The sequence below is a fragment of the Nicotiana tomentosiformis genome, chromosome 6 (genome assembly GCF_000390325.3).
Source record: "Nicotiana tomentosiformis chromosome 6, ASM39032v3, whole genome shotgun sequence".
Lineage (NCBI taxonomy): Eukaryota > Viridiplantae > Streptophyta > Magnoliopsida > Solanales > Solanaceae > Nicotiana > Nicotiana tomentosiformis.
In genome coordinates, this window is record NC_090817.1 from 41,569,955 (window position 1) to 41,595,756 (window position 25,802).

Genomic DNA, 25,802 nt, shown 5'->3' on the forward strand with positions numbered 1-25,802 from the left:
TTAGGCCACCTCACCAGCTCTCTCAAGGATATCAAAAGGACCAATATACCTAGGGCTCAACTTGCCCTTCTCCCCGAACCTCATCATACCCTTCATGGGTGAAACTCTGAGCAAATCCCTCTCTCCCACCATATAAGCTACATTCTTAAATTTTCGGTCCACATAAGCTACTTTCTCCAAGGCATCCCAAACCAAATCAGTGCCCAATAACTTAGCCTCCTTCGGCTCAAAACAACCAACTGGTGAACGACACCGCCTCCCATATAAGGCCTCATAAGGAGCCATCTGAATACTCGATTGGTAGTTGTTGTCATAGGCAAACTCAAAAAGTGGTAGGAACTGATCGTGTGAATCCCCAAAATCCATAACAAATGCACGTAGCATATCCTCCTAGATCTGAATGGTGCGTTCGGACTGCCTGTCTGTCTGGGGTGAAATGTTGTACTCAACTCAACCCGTGTGCCTAAATCATGCTGCACAGCTCTCCAAAAATATGGTGTGAACTGCATGCCTCGGTCGGATATAATAGACACCGGCACACCGTGGAGACGAACAATCTCACAGATATAGATCTGGGCCAGCTGCTCTGAAGAAAAGGTAGCCGCCATCAAATGAAATGTGCTGACTTGGTCAACCTATCCATAATGACCCACACTGTGTCAAATTTCTTCAAGGTTCATGGGAGACGAACAACGAAATCCATGGTAATACGCTCTCACTTCCATTCGAGAATCTCAAGTCTCTGAAGCAAACCGCCCGGTCTCTGATATTCATACTTCACCTGCTGGCAGTTCAAACACCGAGCCATATACTCTACTATATATTTCTTTATTCTTCTCCACTAATAATGCTGCCTCAAATCCTGTTACATCTGGCAGCACCTGGATGAATGGAATACAGCAAACTATGGGCCTCCTCTAGAATCAACTCACGTAGCCCATCCGTATTGGGCACACATATTTGACCCTACATCCGCAACACCCCATCATCTCCAATAGAAACCTCCTTGGCATCACTGTGTTACACCATGTCTTTAAGGACAAGCAAATAGGGGTCATCATACTGACGCTCTCTAATGCGCTCATACAAAGAAGACCGAGAAACCATGTAAGCAAGAAGTCGGCTAGGCTCCGAAATATCTAACCTCATGAGCTGATTGGCCAAAGCCTAAACATCCAATGCTAGTGGTCTCTCGCCAACTGGAATATATGCAAGGCTACCCATACTCTCAGCCTTTCTTCTCAAGGCATCGACCACCACATTGGCCTTTCCGGGATGGTACAAAATGGTGATATCATAGTCTTTTAACAACTCTAACCACCTCCACTGCCTCAAGTTTAGATCCTTTTGCTTAAACAAGTGTTGTAGACTCTGATGATATGTGAATACCTCACACGACACGCCGTAGAGCTAATGCCTCCAAATCATCAATGCATGAGCAATAGCTGCCAATTCCAAGTCGTGCACCGGGTAATTTCTCTCATGAAACTTCAACTGCCGAGATGCGTAGGCAATCACCCTACCGTCTTGCATCAACACCGCGGCAATCCCAATATGTGGCGCATCACAATACACAGTGTAAGACCCAGAACCCGTAGGCAACACCAACACTGGGGTTGTAGTCAATGTAGTCTTGAGCTTTTGAAAGCTCAACTCACACTCATCAGACTATCTGAAAAGAGCACCCTTCTGGCTCAACTTGGTCAATGGGTCTAAGATAGATGAAAACCCCTCCACGAACCGGCGATAATAACCCGCCAAACCCAAGAAGCTCCGAATCTCTGTAGCTGAAGTAGGTCTAGGCCAGTTCTGAATAACCTCGGTCTTCTTAGGATCCATTTTAATGCCCTCGGAAGATACAATTTGTCCCAAAAAGGCAACTGAGTCCAACCAATACTCAGACTTTGAAAACTTGGCATATAACTGACTATCTCTCAGAATCTGAAGTACGATCCGCAGATGCTGCTCATGATCCTCTCGACTGTGGGAGTAGAACAAAATTTCATCAATGAAGATGATCACAAAAGAATCTAAATAGAGCTTGAATACCCGGTTCATCAAATCTATAAATGTTGCTGAGGCATTTGTCAAGCCGAATGGCATGACTAGGAACTTATAATGACCATACCAAGTCCAAAAAGCTATCTTAGGGACATCTGATACCCTAATCTTCAACTGATGGTAGCCAGAAATCATATCAATCTTTGAAAACACTTTGGCACCCTGAAACTGATCAAATAAGTCATCAATCCTCGGTAATGGATACTTGTTCTTGATAGTGACCTTGTTAAACTGCCGATAATCTATACACATCCTCATCAAACCATCCTTCTTCTTCACGAACAACACTAGTGCAACCCAGGGCGAGACACCAGGTCCAATGAATCCCTATTAAGCAAATCATGTAACTGCTCCTTCAGTTCCTTCAACTCAGCTGGGGCTATATGGTATGGTGGAATAGAAATGGGCTGAGTTCTCGGAGCCCAGTCAATACAAAAGTCGATATCTCTATCGGGTGGAATCCCTGGTAAATCTGCAGGAAGCACTTTTGGAAACTCGCGCACAACTGGTACTAAATCCAGGGAAGGAGCCTCCGCACTAGGATCACAGATATGGGCCAAATATGTCAGACACCCCTTCTCGACCATACGTCGAGCCTTCACATAAGAAATGATCTTGCTGGTAGAATGGCCAAGAGTCCCCCTCCACTCTAATCGGGACAACCTCGGCATGGCTAAGGTCACCGTCTTAGCGTGACAGTCCAAAATGGCGTGATAAGGTGGCAACCAATCCATACCGAAGATAACATCAAAGTCCACCATATCAAGAAGTAGAAGTTATACCCTAGTTCAAAGTTGTCGATAAAAACTACACACGAGCGATAAACACAATCTACTACAATAGAATCTTCCACAGGTGTGGACACATAGACAGGAGCACTCAAAGAATCATGAGGCATAACCAGATATGGAGCAAAGTAGGATGACACGTATGAATAAGTAGAGCCTAGATCAAATAAAACTGAGGCATCCCTATGGTACACCAGAAAACTACCTGTGATGACGGTGTCAAAGGACTCTACCTCAAGTCTGGCTTGGAATGCATAACAACGAGGATGGGACCCACCACTCTGACCTCTGACTCTCGGACGGCCTCTAGCTGGCTGGCTTCCACCTCTAATGGCCTGACCTCTATCTCTAGCTGCCTGACCCCTGACTCTAGCTAGCTGTGCGGGCGGTGGAGCAACCGGTGCCGGCATAATGGCACGAGAACCCTACTGAGGTCTGATGCCCATCAATCTAGGACAATACCTCCTGATGTGACCTGTATCTCCACATTCAAAACACTTTCTTGGATGCTGTGGCTGCTGAAAGTCTAAGACTTTCTTGGATGATGTGGTTGCTATGGCCATGATGGCCAAGATAACCACTGTAGTAACTCTGTAGCAGTGGTGCACTGATAGGAGCTAAAGGAGTAATGAATGCTGGTTGCTCAGGGTGAGACCAATAAGAACCACGACTGCCCGAAGCACCGTGGGCTACTTGAAGAGCTGACTGAATTGGCTTGGGAGGATGGCCTCTACCAAAAGAACCTCTGCCTCCATATGAGGCACCACTGAAACTACCAAAATGACGAGGCCTCTTCTCAGACACCGTCTCTCTACCCTGACTACAAATCATATCGATCCAACTAGCAATCTCTACGACCCTCTAGAAAGAAATATCATCCCCCATCTCCTTGGCCATCTGTATCCTGATACCAAAAGTAATACCATCAATATATCTCCTCACCCTCTCCCTATCCGTGGGAATCAAAATAGCTGCATGATGGGCTAGATCCACAAATCTGGTCTCGTACTGGATAATAGTCATGCCACCCTGCTGGAGGTGCTCGAACTGCCTGCGGTACTCCACTCTCTGAGTGAAAGGAATGAAATTCTACAGAATAGCTGCGAAAACTGATCCCAAGTAAGTGGAGGTGAACCAACTGGTTTGCTCCGCTCAAAATCCTGCCACAACCTCTTGGCAGAACCATTCATCTGGAACACTACAAAGTCGACTCCATTGGACTCCACAATACCCATGTTGCACAATACCTCGTGGCAACGATCCAAATAGTCCTGTGGGTCCTCAGAAGGTGTACCACCAAAGTGAGTAGGAAAGAGCTTGGTAAACTTATCCAATCTCATCAATCCCTTAGAAGATATTGTGGGCCTCTCCCAGGGCTGTGTAGCAATAACGAGCTAAACTACTCCAACTGCTGGAACCGCCGAAGTCTGATATATGGGAGCCATCTGCTAAGGAGTGTGAGTGGTGGGAGTCTGTGCTCCTCCACCAGCTTGAGAGATGGCTGGTGCCATAGCAAATACTCTAGCTCGGGCCACACTCTCCATGAGTCTAACTAAGCAAACTGGAGCATCCTGAAGTACGAGAGTAGCAATGAATCCATCCGGGGCCTGAGCGGGCCCAACTGGTGCGGTCTGAACTTGGATCTCCTCCTCGTGATCGATTTGAAGCTCCGCAAGGGGTGTTGCTACACGTGCTCTAGGTAGGTGTTGCAACCCCTACCCTGGTAGTGGCTGCAACAGGGGGCTCGAGCTTCTTCCCGGTTGTAGATTTTGTGCTTGTTCTCACCATCTGCGAGAGAAAAAGAATAGAATGGTTCAAACATCAGTTATGGAATAAAGTCTCACAATAGAGAAAGATAGAAGTGAAATTTTCCTAAAGACTTATAGCCTCTAGAAGATAAGTACAGACATTTCTGTACCGATCCTCCAAACTCTACTAAGCTTTCTCATGACTCGTGAGACCTAGGCAACCTAGTGCTCTGATACCGACTTATAACGACCCGAAATCCCACCCCCGGGACCGTGATGGCGTGTAACCTTTCACTTGCTAGGCAAGCAAATGTTAGCTAAATTACTTACAAGTTTTACTAATTTAAGATCAAAGCATTAATAATAATAAACTATAATCTTTTGAAATAGACTAATAACACACTAAATGACAAAGTCTAATCATATCCCAAAATTTGGAGTCACGAATACTTGAGCATCTAGAGTAGTACAAATAAAATCTGAACAAAATAGAACTGTTTGAAACTTCATAAACAGTAAATACAAGATGAAAAGGGGACTTCAGGGTTGCGGACATTTACAGATATACCTCAAATCTCCTAAAGTAGCTAAATTTGAGCAGTCTTGCTACGCGCTGCCGGGACCAACACCGGTATCTGCACAAGAAGTGCAGAAGTGTAACATGAGTACAACTAACCCCATGTACTCTATAACTGCCGAGCCTAACCTTAACAAAGTAGTGACGAGGCTATGGCAATTTAATTACAAATAACCTATACGAAATAATAATAACAGAAAAACAGGAATAGAAATAAAGCAATAAACTTATATAAACGAACCCGAAGGTCAACTACCAGAGAGCCCAAAATAATAAAGTCTCAAGTCTCATATCACAATACCGGGGATAATTCAACAATCACAAGCAATTACAACATATCAAATCTGCTGCGGTGCATAACCCGATCCCACCATATCATCATATGTTCATATCATAATGTCACGACCCAAACTGAAGGGCCGCGACGGGCACCCGGTGCCTTACTCGACCGAGTACCAATGCAACATGTCTTTCTTATCATACTGTCATGGGTAAATGATTTGAAAATGCCGTCATGAGATAACCAGAATAAAACATAAGAGAATACTCGACATATGACGACCCAACATAATATACAAACATATACATGTGACATACGGGCCTATAAGGCCGACATGATCATTTGTACACTCAAAACATAGGCCGACAAGGCCATAAAAGTATACATATACATGATATCTATCTAAAAGCCTCTAAGAGTACATAAACTCCATAAAGGTTGGGACAAGGCCCTGCCATGCTAATCAATACATGTCCAAAGTATACTGACCAAATAGGCAACTCCGGAGCAAGTGGAGTGCACCAACACCTTTCGCTGAGCAAATAACCTACTAGGAGGACTGTCAACCTATCTATTGGGACATGGGGGCATGAAACACAGCATTCCCAGGCAAAAGGGACGTCATTACGAATAAAGTATCGAGTATATAATGCATGAAAACCAGTATATAGAAGACGTGAAAGAAACATTAAGTAAAGGACTCAACCTGTAAGTCTGAATAGCTATGTGAATCATGAAACATTTATAATGTCATGCATATCATATAAATGCCATATCATGTATAGGTATATGCATACATAACATCATCAAGCGTCTGAGGGCATCCTATCATATCATCTCGGCCGCAGTGGACGAAATCATCAACGTATACCAGCTGATCAGGTTGTGGTGCATATATAACACTGTAACATTTCCCCATATCCCATATACATATAATATACGTGTATATAACTCCATCTAGTCATGGGTCAATGTACATGTATAAATGAATGCAATGCATAAGGAAGTAAGTCAATAAGATCTATCGGAATGTCATAAGATCAATATGCCTTCGGTTAATATCATGAAATAAACTTTATCAATTTAAGTATTTTCTGAGAACCATGAACAGACGATATAATAATAGGACACATGGGGAATCAAGAACAAAGTCACCCCTAGTACTTCTAAGAGTTGAGTCATTTGTGAAAGTTTCGCATTTGCTTGTTTTGTTTGTATCATATGGATCATGCCAAAAGAGAAGAAGGGATAGCCTTAACATACCTTATCACAGTCTGTCCAATGACCACGTTGAACTCATCTCATCATACTTTAATCTACAACAACCATAATAATACTATCATTACGTTACGAAAGGTTCAACTATCGCACAACAAACGACAAGCTTATTTTATAATAAAACGGGCAACATCTGCCCTATATCTTTACCTCCACCCCAATTCAACATAACACCAACAACAACAAGAACACAATAATAAAAACATGTATACATTATTTTCCAACTTTATCTCCATCATAATATACCACAAAACAGCCTACACACACCCTAATCACTTCATACACAAAACGACAACCATAGTAATGTCAAACAACCTGAAAATATAATGATGAATGGACAACCCACCATTCCACCATTATGTGTTGTTTATCCACACCCATTCTCCTCCAAAACTCCATAAAACTGCAGCAAAATAGACAACTCAAAAATAACACGAAACAGCCCACAAAACAGTCCATTACAAGTTGAATAACTCAAACTTACGACGTCCGATAACCGTCCAATGAGTTCTTACAATTATTGAACGAATTTCTCTACATTGACAGCGGAAAAAAATGGATGCAAGAGGGCAGTATACTTACCTTATTTGGTTAATATCTCATCTCCTATCTTGGTTCTTCAACCCTTAGGTTTTCCTACAACTAGAACTTGAAAAAAAAAAAGAGAAAATCATTTAGGCTTTTGTGTTAAATTTTTGGGAGATGCTTGCTGGGGTGTATCTCTGATATTTTCGATCTATAATGAGTGTAATATCTGAAGGAAATCATCCCTTAAAAGGTCTCTTTGGCCGACTCAAACTAGCCCCTTTTTGGACATATTTCGTCCTTTCATTTAAGCAAGTAGGTGACACACCTACTTGTTACCTATGCAGTCTGCGCAATCTCACAAAAATACAAATATCTCTCTACTCCGATGTCATATAAATGAATAATTTAATGAGTTACAAACTAGACTCGTAGATATTCAATTTGGTAGGTGGATCATCCTGTAATTCCAAGTATATTGGGAGAAAAACTCAGTTTTATGTTACCTAGGTTTCAGCACATTTATGAATGTAACTTGTGATGACCTATGCCAACTTTTTTTCCAGAACTCGCTTGAATTTAAAACGGAATACACGACTATAATACGACTAAAATAACTCATAACATAACCTCCATATCATGTTAGGCACCCTAGTCTCACCCCAAAAGTACATGTTATAATATTCCCAACTTATCGAGTTTCGACAAAATTTATTTTCTTCGATTCGTTTAGCTTCTAAGCCTTCCAACTCTCTTGGTACTGTTATTAATGATCATAAATATATTTAACCTGCAAGGTAACATGATTAACTTACTTTATGTGCTTTCAAACACGATCTCATTTTTGAGCTTACATCAATTGACTTACGACATACTATCACGTACAAAAACATGGGGTGTAACATCATTCCCCCCTTTGGAACATTCGTCCTCGAATGTTGACTGATGCGCTTATCAATCTCATAACCTATAGCTCTTACAAATACTTTAATATTGTCCTTTCCATCTAGGCAACTGTTCTGTATATAAATCCAAAGTCCAGGGCATTCCCCTCTTTAGGCCTCTTTCTCACACCATGACTTGTGATCAGAATTCTTCCAATTTCGAAATTGTTGCTACCTTCTGTCATGCAGCATGTACAACTCAGACCTTGTATGTGCACATATGTGACTCTTCTCTTCTTTTTCCTCCAGCTTTTAGCCAATCTCTAGGCCTTACTTTTGAATATATACAAACCTATGACAAGCTGTCCCTCTGGGCATCTATAGGTGTACTGAAGTTCTTCGCTCGGTACGTTGTCGAACTTCTGACCATTGCTATATCTTGTTTCATAGCCTCGGTTATCTATGCTTATGGCTTTACTACATCTAGGTAGGTCATCTATACTATAATTCTTACTTCGGTTTATTATTACCGGGGTCTGCTACCCAACTCCAAGTTACTTCCTTATTATTGTTCATCTAAAGAATGATATCTTTATCTCCTCTCATACATTGGAACTTTTATCCATTTATTGTTGATTCACCTTAATGTTGATCTATAATCTACCACTGATAACTTGAAACCTCTTACGTAATACATTATCACTAGGGCTCGCGTTGCATCGGGGAACATTTGAAGTGATTTGCCTGATCCACCTAGGGACGATACTATACTTCAATAACCATATTTCATAGCATCCCAATGTGATTCATCTTATGGGGGTATTCTAATCTCGTGCAATTCATGAAATACCTTTTCTTTAAATCATTACTCAATCAAAGGCCTAAACGTCATCTTTTTATCTATCACCATTACACCCTTATTATACTACCAGGGCAGCATTTCATCTGTTCTAATTTGCTCCTAGTCTTAGACTCCTATGAGTTCATTCAGGCTGTACCGAGATTTCTAGAACTTACGGAAACCATTAGCTCTCTTGTTTTGATGGGTTTAATCCCGAGGACTTACCTATTCTCGTCACCTCCTCACTCACCTTTTCTTATCCTTACTCCTATCTACTTAAAACCTTGTCGCTCTATGATACTTTATCTTGAGACCTACATATATCTATTTATACACTTCGTAACCTTCCTTTAACTTGCTAGAACCATAGATTTCCTTTCGTGCCTTCTCAGTTGTCTTTAAATGTAAACAATTACTTTTTCTGGTCGTTCTGCCACTTGTTGCATGAATACTTGGCTTATCTTATTGTCCATGAATACTGGAATTTCCTGTAACTCATGTGATCTCAAATATCACCTTTGATTTTTTTCTCATTCGTGCAGTTGAATTGAACTTGTGTGCAAAGTTTAGTTGACATCGGAGGTGTCTAGGGATGAATCAGACGCTTAGTTGAAGATTAGAACCATATGAACTTAATGGAGTTCAATATATGAGTTGGCCATTGATTCTTAGATGGATAGATCCGGATAGTATTTATGGACTTGTTGGAATATTATAACAGGGTTGTGGGGGTGGTGGGGGGGAGGCTCAGGTGAGTTCCGGACCACCAGGGGCATATTTGATCGTTTTTAATTGTTGGTGTCAGGGGTGTTCTTTGTGATCGTGTTGGTGGTGCCGCGATCACATAAAAGGATGGTGCCAGCTTAGGGTTTGTTCTTCAAGATGGCATGGAAGAGGTCCATGATCGCGATGTGTCGTCTGTGTAGGTGTGTTAAGCGTTTGCGAGAGGAGTGATGTGATCGCGTGGAGGGGTCTGAGGGCCAGGGTGAGTCAGGTGGAGCTTCGCAATTGCGTGGGTCTGTTTGCAATCAAGTGAGAGGTCAGGCAATGGACTTTTTCGCATTGTGATCGCGTGGATAATGACCACGATCGCGAAGGGTATTACTAGCAGGGGTATATTTTGTCCAGAATTTCAGGAATTAGCTCATTTTCACTATTTTTGAGTTATGGAGAACGAGAAGAGATGATTTGAAGAGGGAATTCACTACAATCTTGAGGGTAAGTAATTTTTACTCTAATTTGATCACATATATTGATTCACTATGAATTTCTACACCTAAACTATGGACTTCTAAAGTGAAATTTGGGATTTTATCTACAACTTAAGAGAGTGTAATGTGAGGTTTTGGACTTGAATTTGAAAACTAAACACATAATTTGAACTCATGGGGTTATGGGTCAACGGGGTCTAGTCCTAGACTTGGATTTTTATCATGTGAGCCTGCTTTGACTTTGGTTTAACTTTTGAGAATTGATTAAAGATTGAAGCTTTATTGTTTGGAATCGGTTTCTATGACTTTATTTGACCTCATTGAGTATTATTTGGCTTGATTTGAGCCGATTGGAGGAGATTTCTAAAGGAAATATGGTTTTGGAAGGTTGAAGCGGTCCTGGGAAGAGGTAATTATCTTGTCTATCATTGTTAAGAGGGAATTCACCTAGAATGGATGTGATATCTATGTGTTGCTTGAGTTGCGGGTGGTGTATATACGAGATGATGAGCGTATATACAAGGAACAAGGAGTATATCATGTTTGGGATAGTTTTAGGGTTCATTATGCCTTGTTTGATTACGTACCCTTCATGATACATGCTTTACTTGATTGTGTGACTACGTGGGTTTTATAATTACGTTAGAGATTATGTCTAGGTTTATGGTTCCTTATTTGTACATGATGAAGTATTCTTGATATATTGAGCTATTTTTCTTTAGCCTTAGTTATACTTCATTGTCATTAACATACATCTGCATATTTATTTGTATGTCTTTGTGCACCATACATATATATTACCTCACATTCATATGCATACATCTCTGCATATGGATACAGTATATGAGTTGAGTTAGGGCACGATGGTATTTTCTATGCAGATTGATGTGATATAGTACTATGAGATACTTTAGCACATTGACACATATGAGCGGATTGATGATATTTATTATAGAACCATTATGATACTGACACTTGGATATAGATTCGTCCCCCAGAGTAAGGTTATCACTCATGTTACCTCGGGCCTTGTGAGCGTCAGACATACAAGTTTGTGCTTAGTGAGGGCCATTTATGCCAGACATCCATTTCAGTGATGAGTGTGTGTGATTATGAGGGGCACTTGTTCCAGGTACACGGGGTGTGCTGAGTGTGTATGGATTATACATCATGCATTCATGTAGGAGAATTTCTTTACCTGCTATTTCGTGCACATCATTATTTTATGCGGACTCGATGAAAGGATTAATCTTTGATCATTATATTTGTGAAGCATGCTTATTACCTTTCTTTGACTGTGATTCATATTACTTATATACATTACTTCAGAACTGTTCATTCTCTTTATTTATACTTGTTCATTATCTGATTATAGAATTACGTATCACGTTGGACAAAGCCTCATCACTGCTTCTTCGGGGTTAGACTTGATACTTACTGAGCATATTTGGTTTATTGTACTCATACTATACTTCTACATATGTTTGTGCGGATTCAGGTATTGCTACTAGTGGAGCATAGTAGTGTGCTTAGTTATTGATCTTGGAGACTAAAGGTAGTGCTGCTTGTTTGACCGCATGCCTTTGAAGTCACCTTCTTCACATCTATTTTGTCACGACCCAAAATCTCACCAAGTCGTGATGGCAAATAACCCAACCCATTAGGTAAACCAAACAACAATGACACAACTCGAACAATAGATCATCAATAATTATTAAATAAGATGGCTGAATTCCATAAAATATCCAAAGAGTTGGTAGTACAAGTCATGAGCCACTAAGATTAAGAATACAACTCTGGTACGAAAAAATAATACAACATCTGTGTGAAGTTTACATCAACAAAATTATAAGTCTAAACAACCATGAACAAATGATATCTTGAATATAGACCGCACGTACAACTTCAATGCTAGCCTTCATCATCCACAACGGGTCATCTCCAACATCTGCACGCAAGGTGCAGAATTATAGTATGAGTACAACCAACCCCATGTACTTACTAAGTATCATGACTAACCTCGTTGAAGTAGTGACAAAGATTTTAAGTCAGCATGTACTCACTATACTTAATATGTACAACTCAATAACATACACGTGTACATAGAAACAGTATTGAAATCTAAGCCTAAAGTACATATAATACCAATAGTGCATATAGAGAAGATATGCACATGCATTTTCACCAAACTAACAGTTCAGCATATAGAGAAGATACGTATTTGTTATCAAATAACTCGTCGACAATTTCATATAGAGAAGATACGAATGAAATATCAAATAATCGTCAACTGTTGTATATAGAGAAGATAGGGATGAAGTATAAAAAATTCATCAACAGTTGCATATAGAGGAGATATGCATTATTAAACAAGTCAAGTTACACGGACTAACATATGGAGAAGAGATGTACCATGATTCATTTCATCAACTAAAGTATCATATAGAAAGATATGCATAAAAGTCATGTATACATTACGGAACTAGCATATAGAGAAGATACGTAGTAAAAATCATATATACATCTAAGGAGTTTGCATGTAGAGAAGATACACAAATCCAGCCACTGATCGATTTTCCATAATCCACATGTATGTTATCAAGGAGAAGCATGAGAAGATGATCATAGGGAGATGGATCCTTATCCACACGCTGCAAGGACAACTCACGTGCCATAATTATAACCACTGCACAGACAATTCACATTCGATAAGCATAATAACCGCACGAACAACTCACATATTGTTGATCTAGTCCATCACACATAAAGCATATACAAGAACACATGTATATGAACAACGAATATCAAATAACATACTCATGGACTGATAAAATACCATGCGAAGATATATACATGTGTGAAGTATACAATTACAGCTCAAGTTAGGCGAATATGACATACAATAACGAGTATCGTGTTTAAATAGGAAATCAAGATCTACACATGATTTCTAGCATGATTTGAGAAGTTTACGTAATCATACAAACATATAAAGCATGATAGCAGGAAGCACAATATCCACAACAGGGCATGATACAGCCGAAAGACTACTCTAGTCACGAATCATACATAGCACCCGCATATACGTTCGTCACCTCACATATATATCGCTTCTTACACATTCCAATTAAACAAATAAGGTCATATCCTAAGGGTGATCCCCTCACAACAATATTAAGAAATATGCTTACCTCATCTCGGATAGATTACAACCTTAAATCGCATAGAAATCTCACTTTATCCCTCCTATAATGCAGATCCAAGCAAATCATCAACCATGGAAGTCAAACAATGATATAGGAAGCGATCCCAATCTATAAAGCTTCGATCTTTGAAGAATTTCCAAGAAGTCAACAAAAGTCACCCGGGTTCGCGTTTCCAAAATTCAAAACCAATACCAAATCTCGATGACTCATAACCTAACAAGTTCAAATATATAATTAGATTCCAAAATCGAGTCCAAATCGGTACTCAAATTCTCAAAATACAATCTCTTAAAGTGTAGGTAAAAATCGCAAATTTCATCTTAAAATTTCATATTTTAGGTGTAGAAATCCATGGGGAATTAATATATAAAAACAAATCCAAGTGAAAATTTCTTACCTCCGTTATAGTAGTGAAATTGCTCATCAAATTTTACTCCTTTCGAAGTCTAGGGCTCAAAATATGAAAGAATGGGTAAAAGTCCTGAAATAACATCTTATATGGTCTTCCCAATACTACCCTTTGCGAACGCAGTCCATGCTTTGCATTTGCGAAGCAAAAAAATAATTGCCAGAAATTCCTCCTTCATGATCGCGGAAGACTCCTCGCAATCGCGATTGCGATGCACTCCATGACCAACCTACATGAACGCGGAGACTTAGCTGCCAGCCAACTCCATAAACGCGACCCATCCTTCGTGAACGCTAAGGCTTCCATCCAACTTTCATTTCCTTCCTCGTGAATGCAGCAGACTCACCGCGAATGCGAAGAGAAAAACTCTCCAGCTCCAGAAACCTCCATCACGGACGTGAGACTTCCCTTGTGAACGCAATGAACACCAGACACCATCACAAACCAGCCAAGCAAACTCATCTGAAATGGTCCAAAACACACTCGAGCCACTCGGGACCCTGTCCAATCATACCAACAAGTCTATATACCTAATTCAAACTTATCCGAAGGCTCAAAATACCACAATAACATCAAAACCAAGGCTTGAAGATCAAATCGTTCTCTTAACTTGCAAACATTCAAACTTCGCCGAACACATCCGAATTACACTTAGATCTTCCGGATCACAACCAAACTTTGCAAATAAGTTCCAATCAACTAAATGAACCTATCCAAGGTCTCAAAACTATAATAGAAGTCCGATAATACCGAAGTCAACTCCCGATCAAACTTATGAACTCTCCAATTCTTCAAATTACAAACTTTCGACAAATAGAGCCAAAACCTTCTAGGAACATCCAAATTCAAATCCGAACATGCAATCAATTACAAAATCATCATACGAACCTATTCCGAGATAGTTTACTCAAAAGTCAAGCATTGATTAACTCTTCTAACTTAAGACTTCCAAATTGAGAATCACTATATCAAATCAATCACGGACCTTGCAACATCAAAACCAACTATACACGCAAAGTCATGATGCATCATATGAAGCTATTTAAAGTCTCAAACTGCCGAACGAAAGGCTAAGCTCAAATCGACCGGTCAAGTCGTTACATATTTACTGTTATTTGATTCAGACAGTACTGTACTTATTCTAGCCCTTGTATTTTGCTACTCTTAAAGGATCATGTAATTAGTGACACCAGATTCAGGAATGTTGGTGTTTTTGTACTCGGTTATGAGACTTAACCTTATCTATGATGTTATTGCACCTATTTAGACTTGTTATATCTATGCTATTGATTTTATTTAGTGATTTGAGATTATTAGTTCGGCTAGTTGATACATTAGGTGCCATCATGACCATTGGTGGATTTTTGATAGGCAGATTCATCTGACCAACATCATGTAACCAATGATTTATCTAATTCATCTCAAGTCCAAGAATCAAGCACTGTGCCTTCACCAGTGTTAAACTCACCAGCCTCAATTTCCCAATCAACCAGTGATCATTCTTCACCCTCACAATCGGTAAACTCCTCCTCTAACCTTGACATATCTAATATTCAAGGCATTGATCTATTTTTAGAGCTACCACCTTTTCCTGAAACCACTTCTAATGAACCTGTACAACCTACCTATTTTACATAGAATACTCACCTTATGCTCATACGAACAAAGACTCAGTCCACGCCCAGTCCCATTTTCCAATCCTTAGACTTCACAGTTACCTTGGAGCCTAATACAACTGAACACAAATATACTAAAACAACCCTATATAAACCACACGGGTTGGCTACAATGAATGAAGAATTGAGTACTTTAAAGTCCAATAACACTTGGCTGCTGGTGTCTCGGCAACCTCACATGAAAGTTTATTGGGTCTCGATGGGTTTTCGAGACAAAACTCAATCCGGATAGATCTGTGGAGCATTTTAAAGCTGGCCTAGTTGCTAAGGGTTATAATCAACTTGAAGGGTTATATCCGACTTGTGCTATCCATCGCTACCACCCCATACTGGAGCATCAAGCAACTTGACGTCTAGAACGTATTTTTACATAGAGAGCTCAGGGAGACTGTGTTCATGGAGCAATCCAGGTTTCATTAATCATATTGTTTACCCGAAAAAAGGATAGAGTTGAATTTATACGTAGTTCTAAGGGTACGTGGTATAACTTGGCACAAATCAGAAAAGTAAGTAGAAATATATCGAATATTGACTGTAAAGAATGAAATACGAACCAATATTGAATAGAATGCGATTTTATGAACAAGCAAGATGAATCAATGTATAAAGCTCACAAGAGGATAATCTCTACTGTATTTCTCTGTTCTACTGTATTTCTCTGTGAATGGTAATATCTGAATATGAGAGTGTATGTATGCCTTTATGTTGGATCCCCTTACAGAAATAATAGCCATGCCTCTTATAGTGGAGGGATCCTACTTTGGATATAATTAAAAATACATAGTGAGAACCTATAATAGATTAGTTTTTCTCTAATTCCCGCCGAGATTCTCTCCCTTAGTGCGGCTGTAACGGCTTTTGTCCCTTGGCTCGATCTTGATCGGACTTGGTTTTGGTTAGTTTCCAGATTTAGAGCCTGATATTGACTTGAGCTAGATATTGATTCGGGGCCCGATATTGACTTGCGCTCGGTATTGGCCAGTCTCTGGCTCTCAAGCTCGATAACGCTGGCTTCGCATCATAGTTCAATTTGGATTCGAGCTCGGTAATGACTTCGAGTTCGGTATTTGATTGGTCCCAGGAATTTGAGCTCGGTAACCTGGTTTCGGATCTTATACCCGATATTATGAAGATGACCTTCGGTCCATTATGTTCCAATCTTGACTAATCATACGAAATCCACCATGCGCGGGTTCAATTCCCGTCGTTCGCCCATAATTCAATTTTTTTTAATAAATGATTGGCTACAAAGGGATTTTTTTTAGTGAACGTGTCACAAGCTTACTCCTATTTTTTTTTTTTTTTTTTTTGTAAAGTTTTTGTAAAAACGAAGAATTTAATTCGATTTTCTCTCCTATTTACTACGTCGAAATCGATTTTGACCGTATACACATATATTCCCTAATCATGTATGCTTGCCGAAGAAGGCACTCTACGGACTCAGGCAAGCTCCGGAGGAATGGTTTAGAAAGTTTAGCTCATATCTTTTTCATCTGGGACTCTCTTGCAACAAAGCTGATCCATCTCTGTTCGTGCTATATTCATCCAGTGAAACCATCTTGCTGCTTCTCAATGTGGGCGACATAATCTTGACAGGATGTAACACTTTGCTTATTGCTTCGTTCAAAATTTGCAATGGTGGATATGGGCAACCTCCAATATTTCCTTGGTGTTGAGGTGCAGCGGAGTAGTCATGATGGATTGTTTCTTAGCCAACGCAAACACATCCTAGACATTCTCCATCGAACCAACAGTAGTTGCCTCGGAATATAGAAGCGTATTTGGTGCTTTGCAATATCTTACACAGTTACACTCATGCATGTCATTAATCTCTTATGTCAATTTATGCATTGCCCAACTGATTCTCATTAGTCTGGAGTTAAAAGAGTATTCCGTTACATTATCGGAACAACTGACTTAGGATTGCCCATCTCTGCAAAATCTTCCCTGAATTTAGTTGATTTTTCCGGTGCCGATTGGGCTGGCTGCCCACTCACTAGAAGGTCCACAACAGGCATGTGTGTTTTCCTTGGCTCTAATTGTGTTAGTTAGTCCTCTAAACAATTTACAGTAGCTAAGTTCAGCACTGAGGCTGAGTATGATCCTTGCCATTCCTTGCTGCGGATGTTACATGGGTGACATATTTACTAAGAAATATTTGTGTTTCACTTTCTCAGCCTCCACTGCATTTCACAGATAATACTAGTACTTTATATCTTACTGCTAATCCTGTAATGCATGCTCGTACAAAACATGTCGAGCTTGATTACCATTTTGTGCGCAAGAAGGTCGTCCAAGGTGCAATGGTGACAAAGTTTGTTTCTTCCTTGCATCAGATTGCAGACATCACCACTAAAAAACAGCCGTTTACCAACGCAGCAGTACCGACGGACTTTTTTCCGTCGGTATTTTGAGGGACTTTCCGACGGAGTCCCTTGGTACTTTTGAACTTTTTAATTTCTAATATTTTTAAAAAATAACCTCGGTACTTTTGAACTTTTTAATTTCTAATATTTTTAAAAAATAACCGACGGACAACTCTCGGTAAATAATGATATTTTGACCGATCAAAATTTAATTGGTTGTACCGATGCACTCCGTCGGTAATTTACCGACGGACTCCCTCGGAACATTTTGTATTTATATTTTTGAATTATTTTTTTAGGTACCGACAGTGGCTATCGGTGCTTTTAAAAAAAAATAATGAAAAAGAAAATAAAGTTATCGACATATTCAATCGTTATTGCATTTACATAATATTTTGAATTTTGTTCTTACAATACCGATGAACTTCCATCGGTAATTTAAATATATAATCTTATACATAATTATTTTGTATTTTTTATTACACTATACCGAGGGAGGCCGTCGGTAAGTCCCTCGATAAGTATTTACTTAATTATCGTAGTGGTTTATAGCCTATTTATTGAAATTTACTTTAAGTGTAGGTAATTACACAACTTTAAAATATATTAGTGGTAATTAGCTTAGTAATTTATAATTACACTAAGTAAAAGTGAATTTATAGCATCCTTAGCTACATTGATTAACCTATACATTAATAGTTACACACTAAGAAGAAGTGTATTAGTCGTTTTTCGTAAGAAATATTAGTGATGATTTATCTTATAAATTGATAATTACTGTAAGTAGAAGTGTATTAACAGTGCCCTTAAGTAACGTTAACGATTGATTATCATACACATTGATAATATACTAAGTAAACGTGTATTAGTTGTATTTAGCTTGTAGATTGATAATTACATGAAGTATAAGTGTATTAATAATATATTTGTAAGTAATGTTGGTGATTGATATATTAGTCTGTATACATTGATAATAGCACTAAGTATTAGTAGACTAGTGGCATCCTTATATAAGTAATGTTAGTGATTGATTAGCCTATACATTGATAATTATACACTAAATGGAAGTATATTAATGCTATTTGTGAGAAATGTTAGTGATTCTTTATCTCTAAATTGATAATTAAAGTAAATAGAGGTTTATTAGTGGTATCGTTAAGTAGTGTTAATAATTGATTAGCCTATATATTAATAGTTACACTAAGCAGAAGTGTAATAGTTATAATTATCTTATAGATTGATAATTACACTAAGTAGAAGTGCACTAAGAATATATCCTTAAGTAATGTTAGTGATGCACTAACCTATACATTGATAATTACACACTAGGTAGAAGTTTATTAATGGTATACTGACAAATATTGGTAATTATTTAATTATCTTAAATTGACAACTAAAGTAAGTAAGACTATATTAGCAATATCATTAATTAATATTAATAATTTATTAGGAAATTCATTGATAATTACATTAAGTAAGAAGTGTAATAGTTACAATTAGCTTATAGATATTGGTAATTACACTAAGTAGAAGTGTACACACTAAGGATACATCCTTAAGTAATGTTAGTGATGCACTAGCCTATACATTGATAATTACACACTAGGTAGAAGTTTATTAATGGTACACTGACAAATATTGGTAATTGTTTAATTATCTTAAATTGACAACTAAAGTAAGTAAAACTATATTAGCAATATCATTAATTAATATTAATAATTTATTAGGCAATTCATTGATAATTACATTAAGTATAGAAGTATAATAGTTACAATTAGCTTATAGATATTGATAATTATACTAAGTATAAGTGTACGCACTAAGAATATATCCTTAAGTAATGTTAGTGATTTACTAGCCTATACATTGTTAATTACACACTAAGTAGAAGTTTATTAATGGTATACGTGAAAAATCTTAGTGATTATTTAATTATCTTAATTGATAACTAAAGTAAGTAGAAATATATTAGTTGTATCGTTAATTAATATTAATAATTAATTAGCTAGTATCCTTAAGTTATGTTAGGTTCAATTACATTGTAAATTTTTAATTACATTACGTAGAAGTGTATCAATGATAACTAATTAGCTTATAAATTGATAATTACACCAAAATTATGGGTCATTAATTTTGGTTTATATAATTACATGTTTGCTAATTACTTAACCAAATTTAAACATAAATTAATTTGTTTAACAAATAAGCACTCCGCCTCCCTGCTTAAACATAAACATAAACCTTAAACACTCCGCCTCACTGCTTCTAGGGCAAATCCCCGCTTCACTGGCGTCGTCGGCACTCAATCCAAGCGGCCATCGTCGTCGACGACGGCAATAAGCGGCCATCGTCGACACTCAGACTCCTCTCCATCTCCGGTAAGTTTTCTTCCATCGTCGGCCATTGAGGTCGTTTTTGGGGGTGGTTTGAGTTCACAAATTCTCATAGTAATGTGAAGGAGAAGGGAGGTTTAGGATAAGAGGAAAGGAAAGAGAAGGGTCTGGTAAAGATGAATCTTAGACCTTGATGGGCTTTATATAGTATTCCATCCTCAAGTCTTCTTCAAAAATGGTTTTGCAATCACTCAATTAAGTAGAGCCGAATTGGGTCAAGTGTGAAGTCCCTTGGAGAATGCTGAATCTTTTTTCTGTTTAGAGAGAGATTTCGGCGTTAATTGCACTGTCCTATAAGCATCTACTTCCCATTTAAGAAAGACACTATACAACGAAGACCAGATTTTAATTGTAGAGTTTCTTAAGGCCAGACTCAAATGAACTCAAACTTCTTTATGTGTGAAATTTTCATAAATAATAGCCGTCTTCGCGGAGAGCACCATAAGTATTTGGAAATATTTCATCTTTAAGAGGCAGTATGTATGATAAGACAGTTTATAGACCTTGGTTTAATATCATGAGGAAAATATAAAGAACTCCTTCGAATTTACAAAGCCTAAACAAAAATAAAAATAGAGACAACTGCTTGAATAGTTTGACAATACGCATACTGCCTCTTAACGAAGAAAGTGCCTGTTTTCAAATTCCGTTGGCATTTGTTGCTGATTTTTATTGCTTAGTTTATATGAAGGACTTGTAATAAATGTGTTTTTCTCTATGACCAGGGGCCAAACACATTGGTGGTTGTACAGGTACATTCTCTGATCAGTCTTATGCTTTCACCGTGCATTTGCAGAAACAAAGTATTGCTATTCTATGTTTTTTCCTTGAAAATAATGATTTGACTTGATTCCCAAGTTTATAACATATTACGACATTGTCGGCCTTGTGAAGAGTTCTAGTTATTAAGTATCTTGCGAGGCTGTTTGTAGACCGTTAGCAACAGGCTCTTGTGGATTAATGTAAAATAAATGAGTGGTTGGTATTGTATGTCGTACCTACAGAAGTTGTGCTGAATTAATGAAGATAAAGCTTTATAGCTAATGAACAGAGTACCTTTTCTAGTTCAATTCTCTAGACAATCTTTGCAATATCTCAATTAACTCCAACTACTGTTGAATACTTGAATAACATTCATAATTATTGGAACATGAAAAAACTTGTCGGAGGAGTTGAATTACTGTTGTGGTTTTTTTTCTTTGGTTACAGATACTATTAAGCTGTATCGGAAAGGAGAACTTGAACCTTTGCTATAAGATTTGGTCTTATTCTATTTAGCTTAGAATAACTATGTTTCTTCTGTTGTAATTGTTATAATATTAAATGAGTAAGAATAATAAATTTGTTGTTTGTATATGTAGATGGAACATTGTATGTGAATGTACGATAGGAATCTTCCTAATCGGCGGGGTTTAAGAGATGAATTTGTACAAGGTGTTGATGAGTTTATTAATTAGTCATTTAGCCAAAATAAGGGGATGATTAGTTGCCCTTGTGCGGAAATGCAAGTGTAGAAAATAGTTGAAACTAGAGGATGTTAAGATTGATCTATATAGTAAGGGCTTTATGGATAATTACTATGTGTGGACTAGTCATGGAGAGACTGAGGGTAGTGATGGTAATATTTATAACCATAATTTTGATATTGGTGAAAGTAGTCAAGATCCTAGATTATATGAAATGGTTATGAATGCTTTGGGAATGTATAATGAGGGTGAGAACCAACAATATGCTGATCAAGCTCCCAATGAAGAGGCAAATCATTTTTATGCACGGTTAGAGTCTGCTAGTCGTCCACTTTCCGACGGCATGTCGCACTCTAAGTTGTCTGTAGCGACTAGACTACTAAGTATTAAATCAGATGCCAGTGTTTCTCAAACGGGCATGGACTCTATGATTGAGCTTATGAAAGAACTTAATCCGAACCTAGACATACCAGATGATTACTATAAGGCAAAGAGATTGGCTTCCAAGTTAGGACTTTCTTTAGAGAGAATTGATTGTTGTGAAAAGGGTTGCATGTTGTACTATAAGGATGATGCAATTTTAGAGAATTGTAAATTTTGTGGAATGTCTCGCTTTAAACAGCTTGCCAGCGGGAATAAGGTTACGGTTAAGTCTATGCATTATTTACCTCTTATACCAAGGCTAAAAAGGTTGTATGCATCGATGAGTTCCGCTCCACACATGAGATGGCACTTTGAAAATAAAAGGCCACCTGTTGTTCTATGTCATCCATCTGATGGAGAGGCGTGGAAGCATTTTGATAGAGTGTTTCCGAATTTTGCTAATGAACCAAGGAACATTCGGTTGGGTTTGTGTGCTGATAGATTCACACCATTTTCTATCTCAGCTACTCCATATTCATGTTGGCCCGTCTTTGTCACACTGTATAATCTTCCGCCTGAGATGTGTATGACAAGTCCATATTTGTTCCTAACTTGCATTATCCCTGGTACCCGGAATCCAAAGAGCTTGATTGATATATATTTGCAGCCTTTGATTCATGAATTACAAATTTTATGGCATGAAGGTGTTGCAACATATGACATATCAACTAAACAAAACTTCAACTTACGTGCTGCTTTGATGTGGACTATAAATGATTTTCCCGCATATGGAATATTGTCAGGATGGATGACTGCAGGAAAGTTAGCTTGTCCTTATTGTATGAAAAATACTAAAGCGTTTACTTTAAAACATGGGGGTAAGAATTCATGGTTTGATTGTCACCGTTAGTTCTTACCAGTTGATCATGAGTTTAGGGGTATGCGGAATGCATTCGGTATAAACAAGCAGTAGAAGAGCTCGCTAGGAGTCAGTCGCCCGATGAGCAAGGCCAGTCAATCATGCCATTGGAGGAAGAAACTCTCCCATTATGGTTGAACGTGGTTGGAGGCGTGTATAAGGGTAGAGCATACGACCTTTCCTCCGAGTGCAATTTTCATCGCCTCGCATGTAGACTACAAGGTATATACTTTTTGGTTAATAAGCTCTTCTTTTTGTTAAGAAACTCTAAGGTTTGCAAATACTACTTTATTGGCTATCCTTTCCAGCTAAATGTTTTAAGTCTTCTGTGAGAACCCTTAGAGATACACTTTGTATAAAGAATCTGAATCTATTGTACTATCGTGATGTCACTCAATATCTACACATAACTGATTAAAAGTTGCATTTTCATAAGATTTGTAGCCTCGAGTCTGTTATTAGTAAGGACAAATTGGATTTTTAGAGGTATAAGAAAGACACAGGAGATACAAATTCTTTTTGTGGTCAGAGAGGCTGAAATGCTAAAGGTGTTTAAGAGGGAGTTACTAGTGCACTCTTTTGACCCAGAGTTTGCTTGGTCACCAAATTGATTTATAACATTCGACTCCAAGTCATAGTAGAAATTTAGCATCACTAGGAATCAAATGGTTGGACAACTTCCATTTACAATTTGTTGACAATGTTGATCACTCTTTATGGGAAAAGTTAGACAACTTTAGTTTTTCTAGTGTTAATAGTTACGTTTTGTTAGAGCAATTTCAAATTTATCAACTTGCCTGTTACAAAATCTACTCCCTCCATATCATAAGAATTAATTGAACTAGTTAGTTTTAAGTAGTTGAAGATGTTCTCTACCATATTAAGAGTATCCCTATATCTAGTGAAAGTAATATGCTTCTCAAAACTTAACCGAAGTTTCTACTTCATGGTATGTATGGTAGTCGATGTTCCCTAGTTGAAGTTTATGAAGTTAGGTGCTGAATTATTCAATTCTAACTCTTCGTGTATTTTTTTCACTTCTCTTTTGTGGATTACAAGGTATTGGGACATCCGCCACCATGCAAAATGAGGACCTTGAGGAGATGCGGCGAACGATTCAATAGCTTTCTAGGAACTATGCGGATGAACGAGAAAAAAGAAAGCATGAAGAAAGGATCAGAGACGCACTTAAGAATGACATCGACTCCCTCAAGGCTCAAGTGAACCACTTAATCGGTCTGCCTCGCTCTCCGCCAAAAAGCCACATTCATGAAGAGGATGAAAGTGATGGAAATAATATAAATGATGAAGAAGATTGGGGGGGGGGGGGGAATCCGAAGACGAGGAGTGATTTTATGTTTGGTTGGATTATTGTTTAGTTGGATGTTAACTTTGAATGTTACATTTTGAAGTTTGGTTGGATAGTTTTGATATTTGATGGGATAATTTGGATGTTTGGATAGTTTATAAAGTTTTGTTGTTGTTAAGTTAGAGTTTTATTGTGGTTGCATTTTTGTTTGTATTGTAATGTTCTAGCTGGTAGGTCTATTATAATATTCTGGCTGGCAGGTGGTGCAGCAAAAAATAGGTACTCTCTCGCAAAAATGTACCAGATTTACCGAGGGACTTACCGACAGAGTCCGTCGGAACAATTATTCATTTTCAATCCAGCATTATTAATTAGCGAGGGAGTCCGTCGGTAGTCTTGAACCAAATTTTTAAATTTTATTGAAATTACCGACAGATACCATCGGAATATAAATTTATTCATATTTTTAATTTTTAAATTACTAAATTAAAATTCTAAACTTACTGATGGTGTCCGTCGGTATTATTAAATTATTATTTTTAATTTACCGACGGACATCCGTCGGTATTGATATTATTAATATTATATTATTTTATAATATACCCATAGATATCTATCGGTAAGTAAAATTATTTGACCAACCACTATCAGAAATGTACCGATGGCTTTCCGATGGGGTCCATCGGTAATTACCGACGGATTTTGTCGGTTTATTTTACAGAGGAAAGATTTACCTACCAACTACTTACCGACAGACTTTCGTCGGTAAAGCCTTGTTACCGAGGGACGTCCGTCAGTAATTGACGCCGGTAAAGAGGCGATTTTTATTAGTGCATATTCACAAAACCATTGCCGAAGCTTTAGTTTTGAACTTTAAGAACCAAGCCGGGTGTTGTGTGCAATCCTAACACCAGCTTGAGGAGGGATGAAAGACTAATTGAACCTGACCAGTTAGGACTCTACCAACCTAAGCTTAGTCGTATACTTTATATTCCCTCGTTCCAATTTATGTGAACCTGTTTGATTAGGTACGGAGTTTAAGAAAAAATAAAGACTTTTGAAATTTATGGTCCTAAACAAGTCAAACAGGGGTTCAGAGTATTTGTGTGGTTATAAAAGCTTTTTATTAATGGTAGAATTAAAAATTTAAGCTAAAATTATTTTCAAATTTAAAAAGGAATCATTACTTTTTGGAACGGACAAAAAAAATAGGTTGACAAGAACAGATATGTTTTCTGTAAAGCAATGTAAACTGAACCTAGCCGCCACAAGCAATCCCTGTAGGTATAAGTCTACGTGGTAATTAACTAGACTAGTTGAGATATACACAAATAGTTATAGATAAAGATACGATGGGTTAGCAGTAACTTAGAGGACACCTCCATGCCTCGTAAAAAATACATATGCTTGTAAATGTTTAAGGGTGTGAAGAGAAAAGCTGCAGATACCCATTTTAATTAAGTTCTGCCTATTATTTTATTTATTACTAGGGAGTATTTTAG

The 25,802-nt window shown here is 38.1% G+C and overlaps 2 protein-coding genes and 1 long non-coding RNA gene across 3 annotated transcripts; 1 reads left to right on the top strand and 2 right to left on the bottom strand.

The window, feature by feature from the left end:
• Window positions 1-384, bottom strand: LOC138893862 (uncharacterized). The gene has a single exon (XM_070178528.1). The coding sequence runs from the start codon at window positions 382-384 to the stop codon at window positions 1-3; it is 384 nt and encodes a 127-aa protein (XP_070034629.1).
• A 1,964-nt stretch (window positions 385-2,348) lies between these two features.
• LOC138893863 (uncharacterized) lies at window positions 2,349-2,822 on the bottom strand. Its single transcript, XM_070178529.1, has one exon. The coding sequence runs from the start codon at window positions 2,820-2,822 to the stop codon at window positions 2,349-2,351; it is 474 nt and encodes a 157-aa protein (XP_070034630.1).
• A 17,235-nt stretch (window positions 2,823-20,057) lies between these two features.
• Window positions 20,058-24,482, top strand: LOC104105356 (uncharacterized). Its single transcript, XR_011408525.1, has 3 exons — window positions 20,058-20,228; window positions 20,969-20,995; window positions 24,051-24,482. It is a non-coding gene; the product is annotated as an uncharacterized lncRNA (long non-coding RNA).
• The last annotated feature ends 1,320 nt before the right edge of the window (window positions 24,483-25,802 follow it).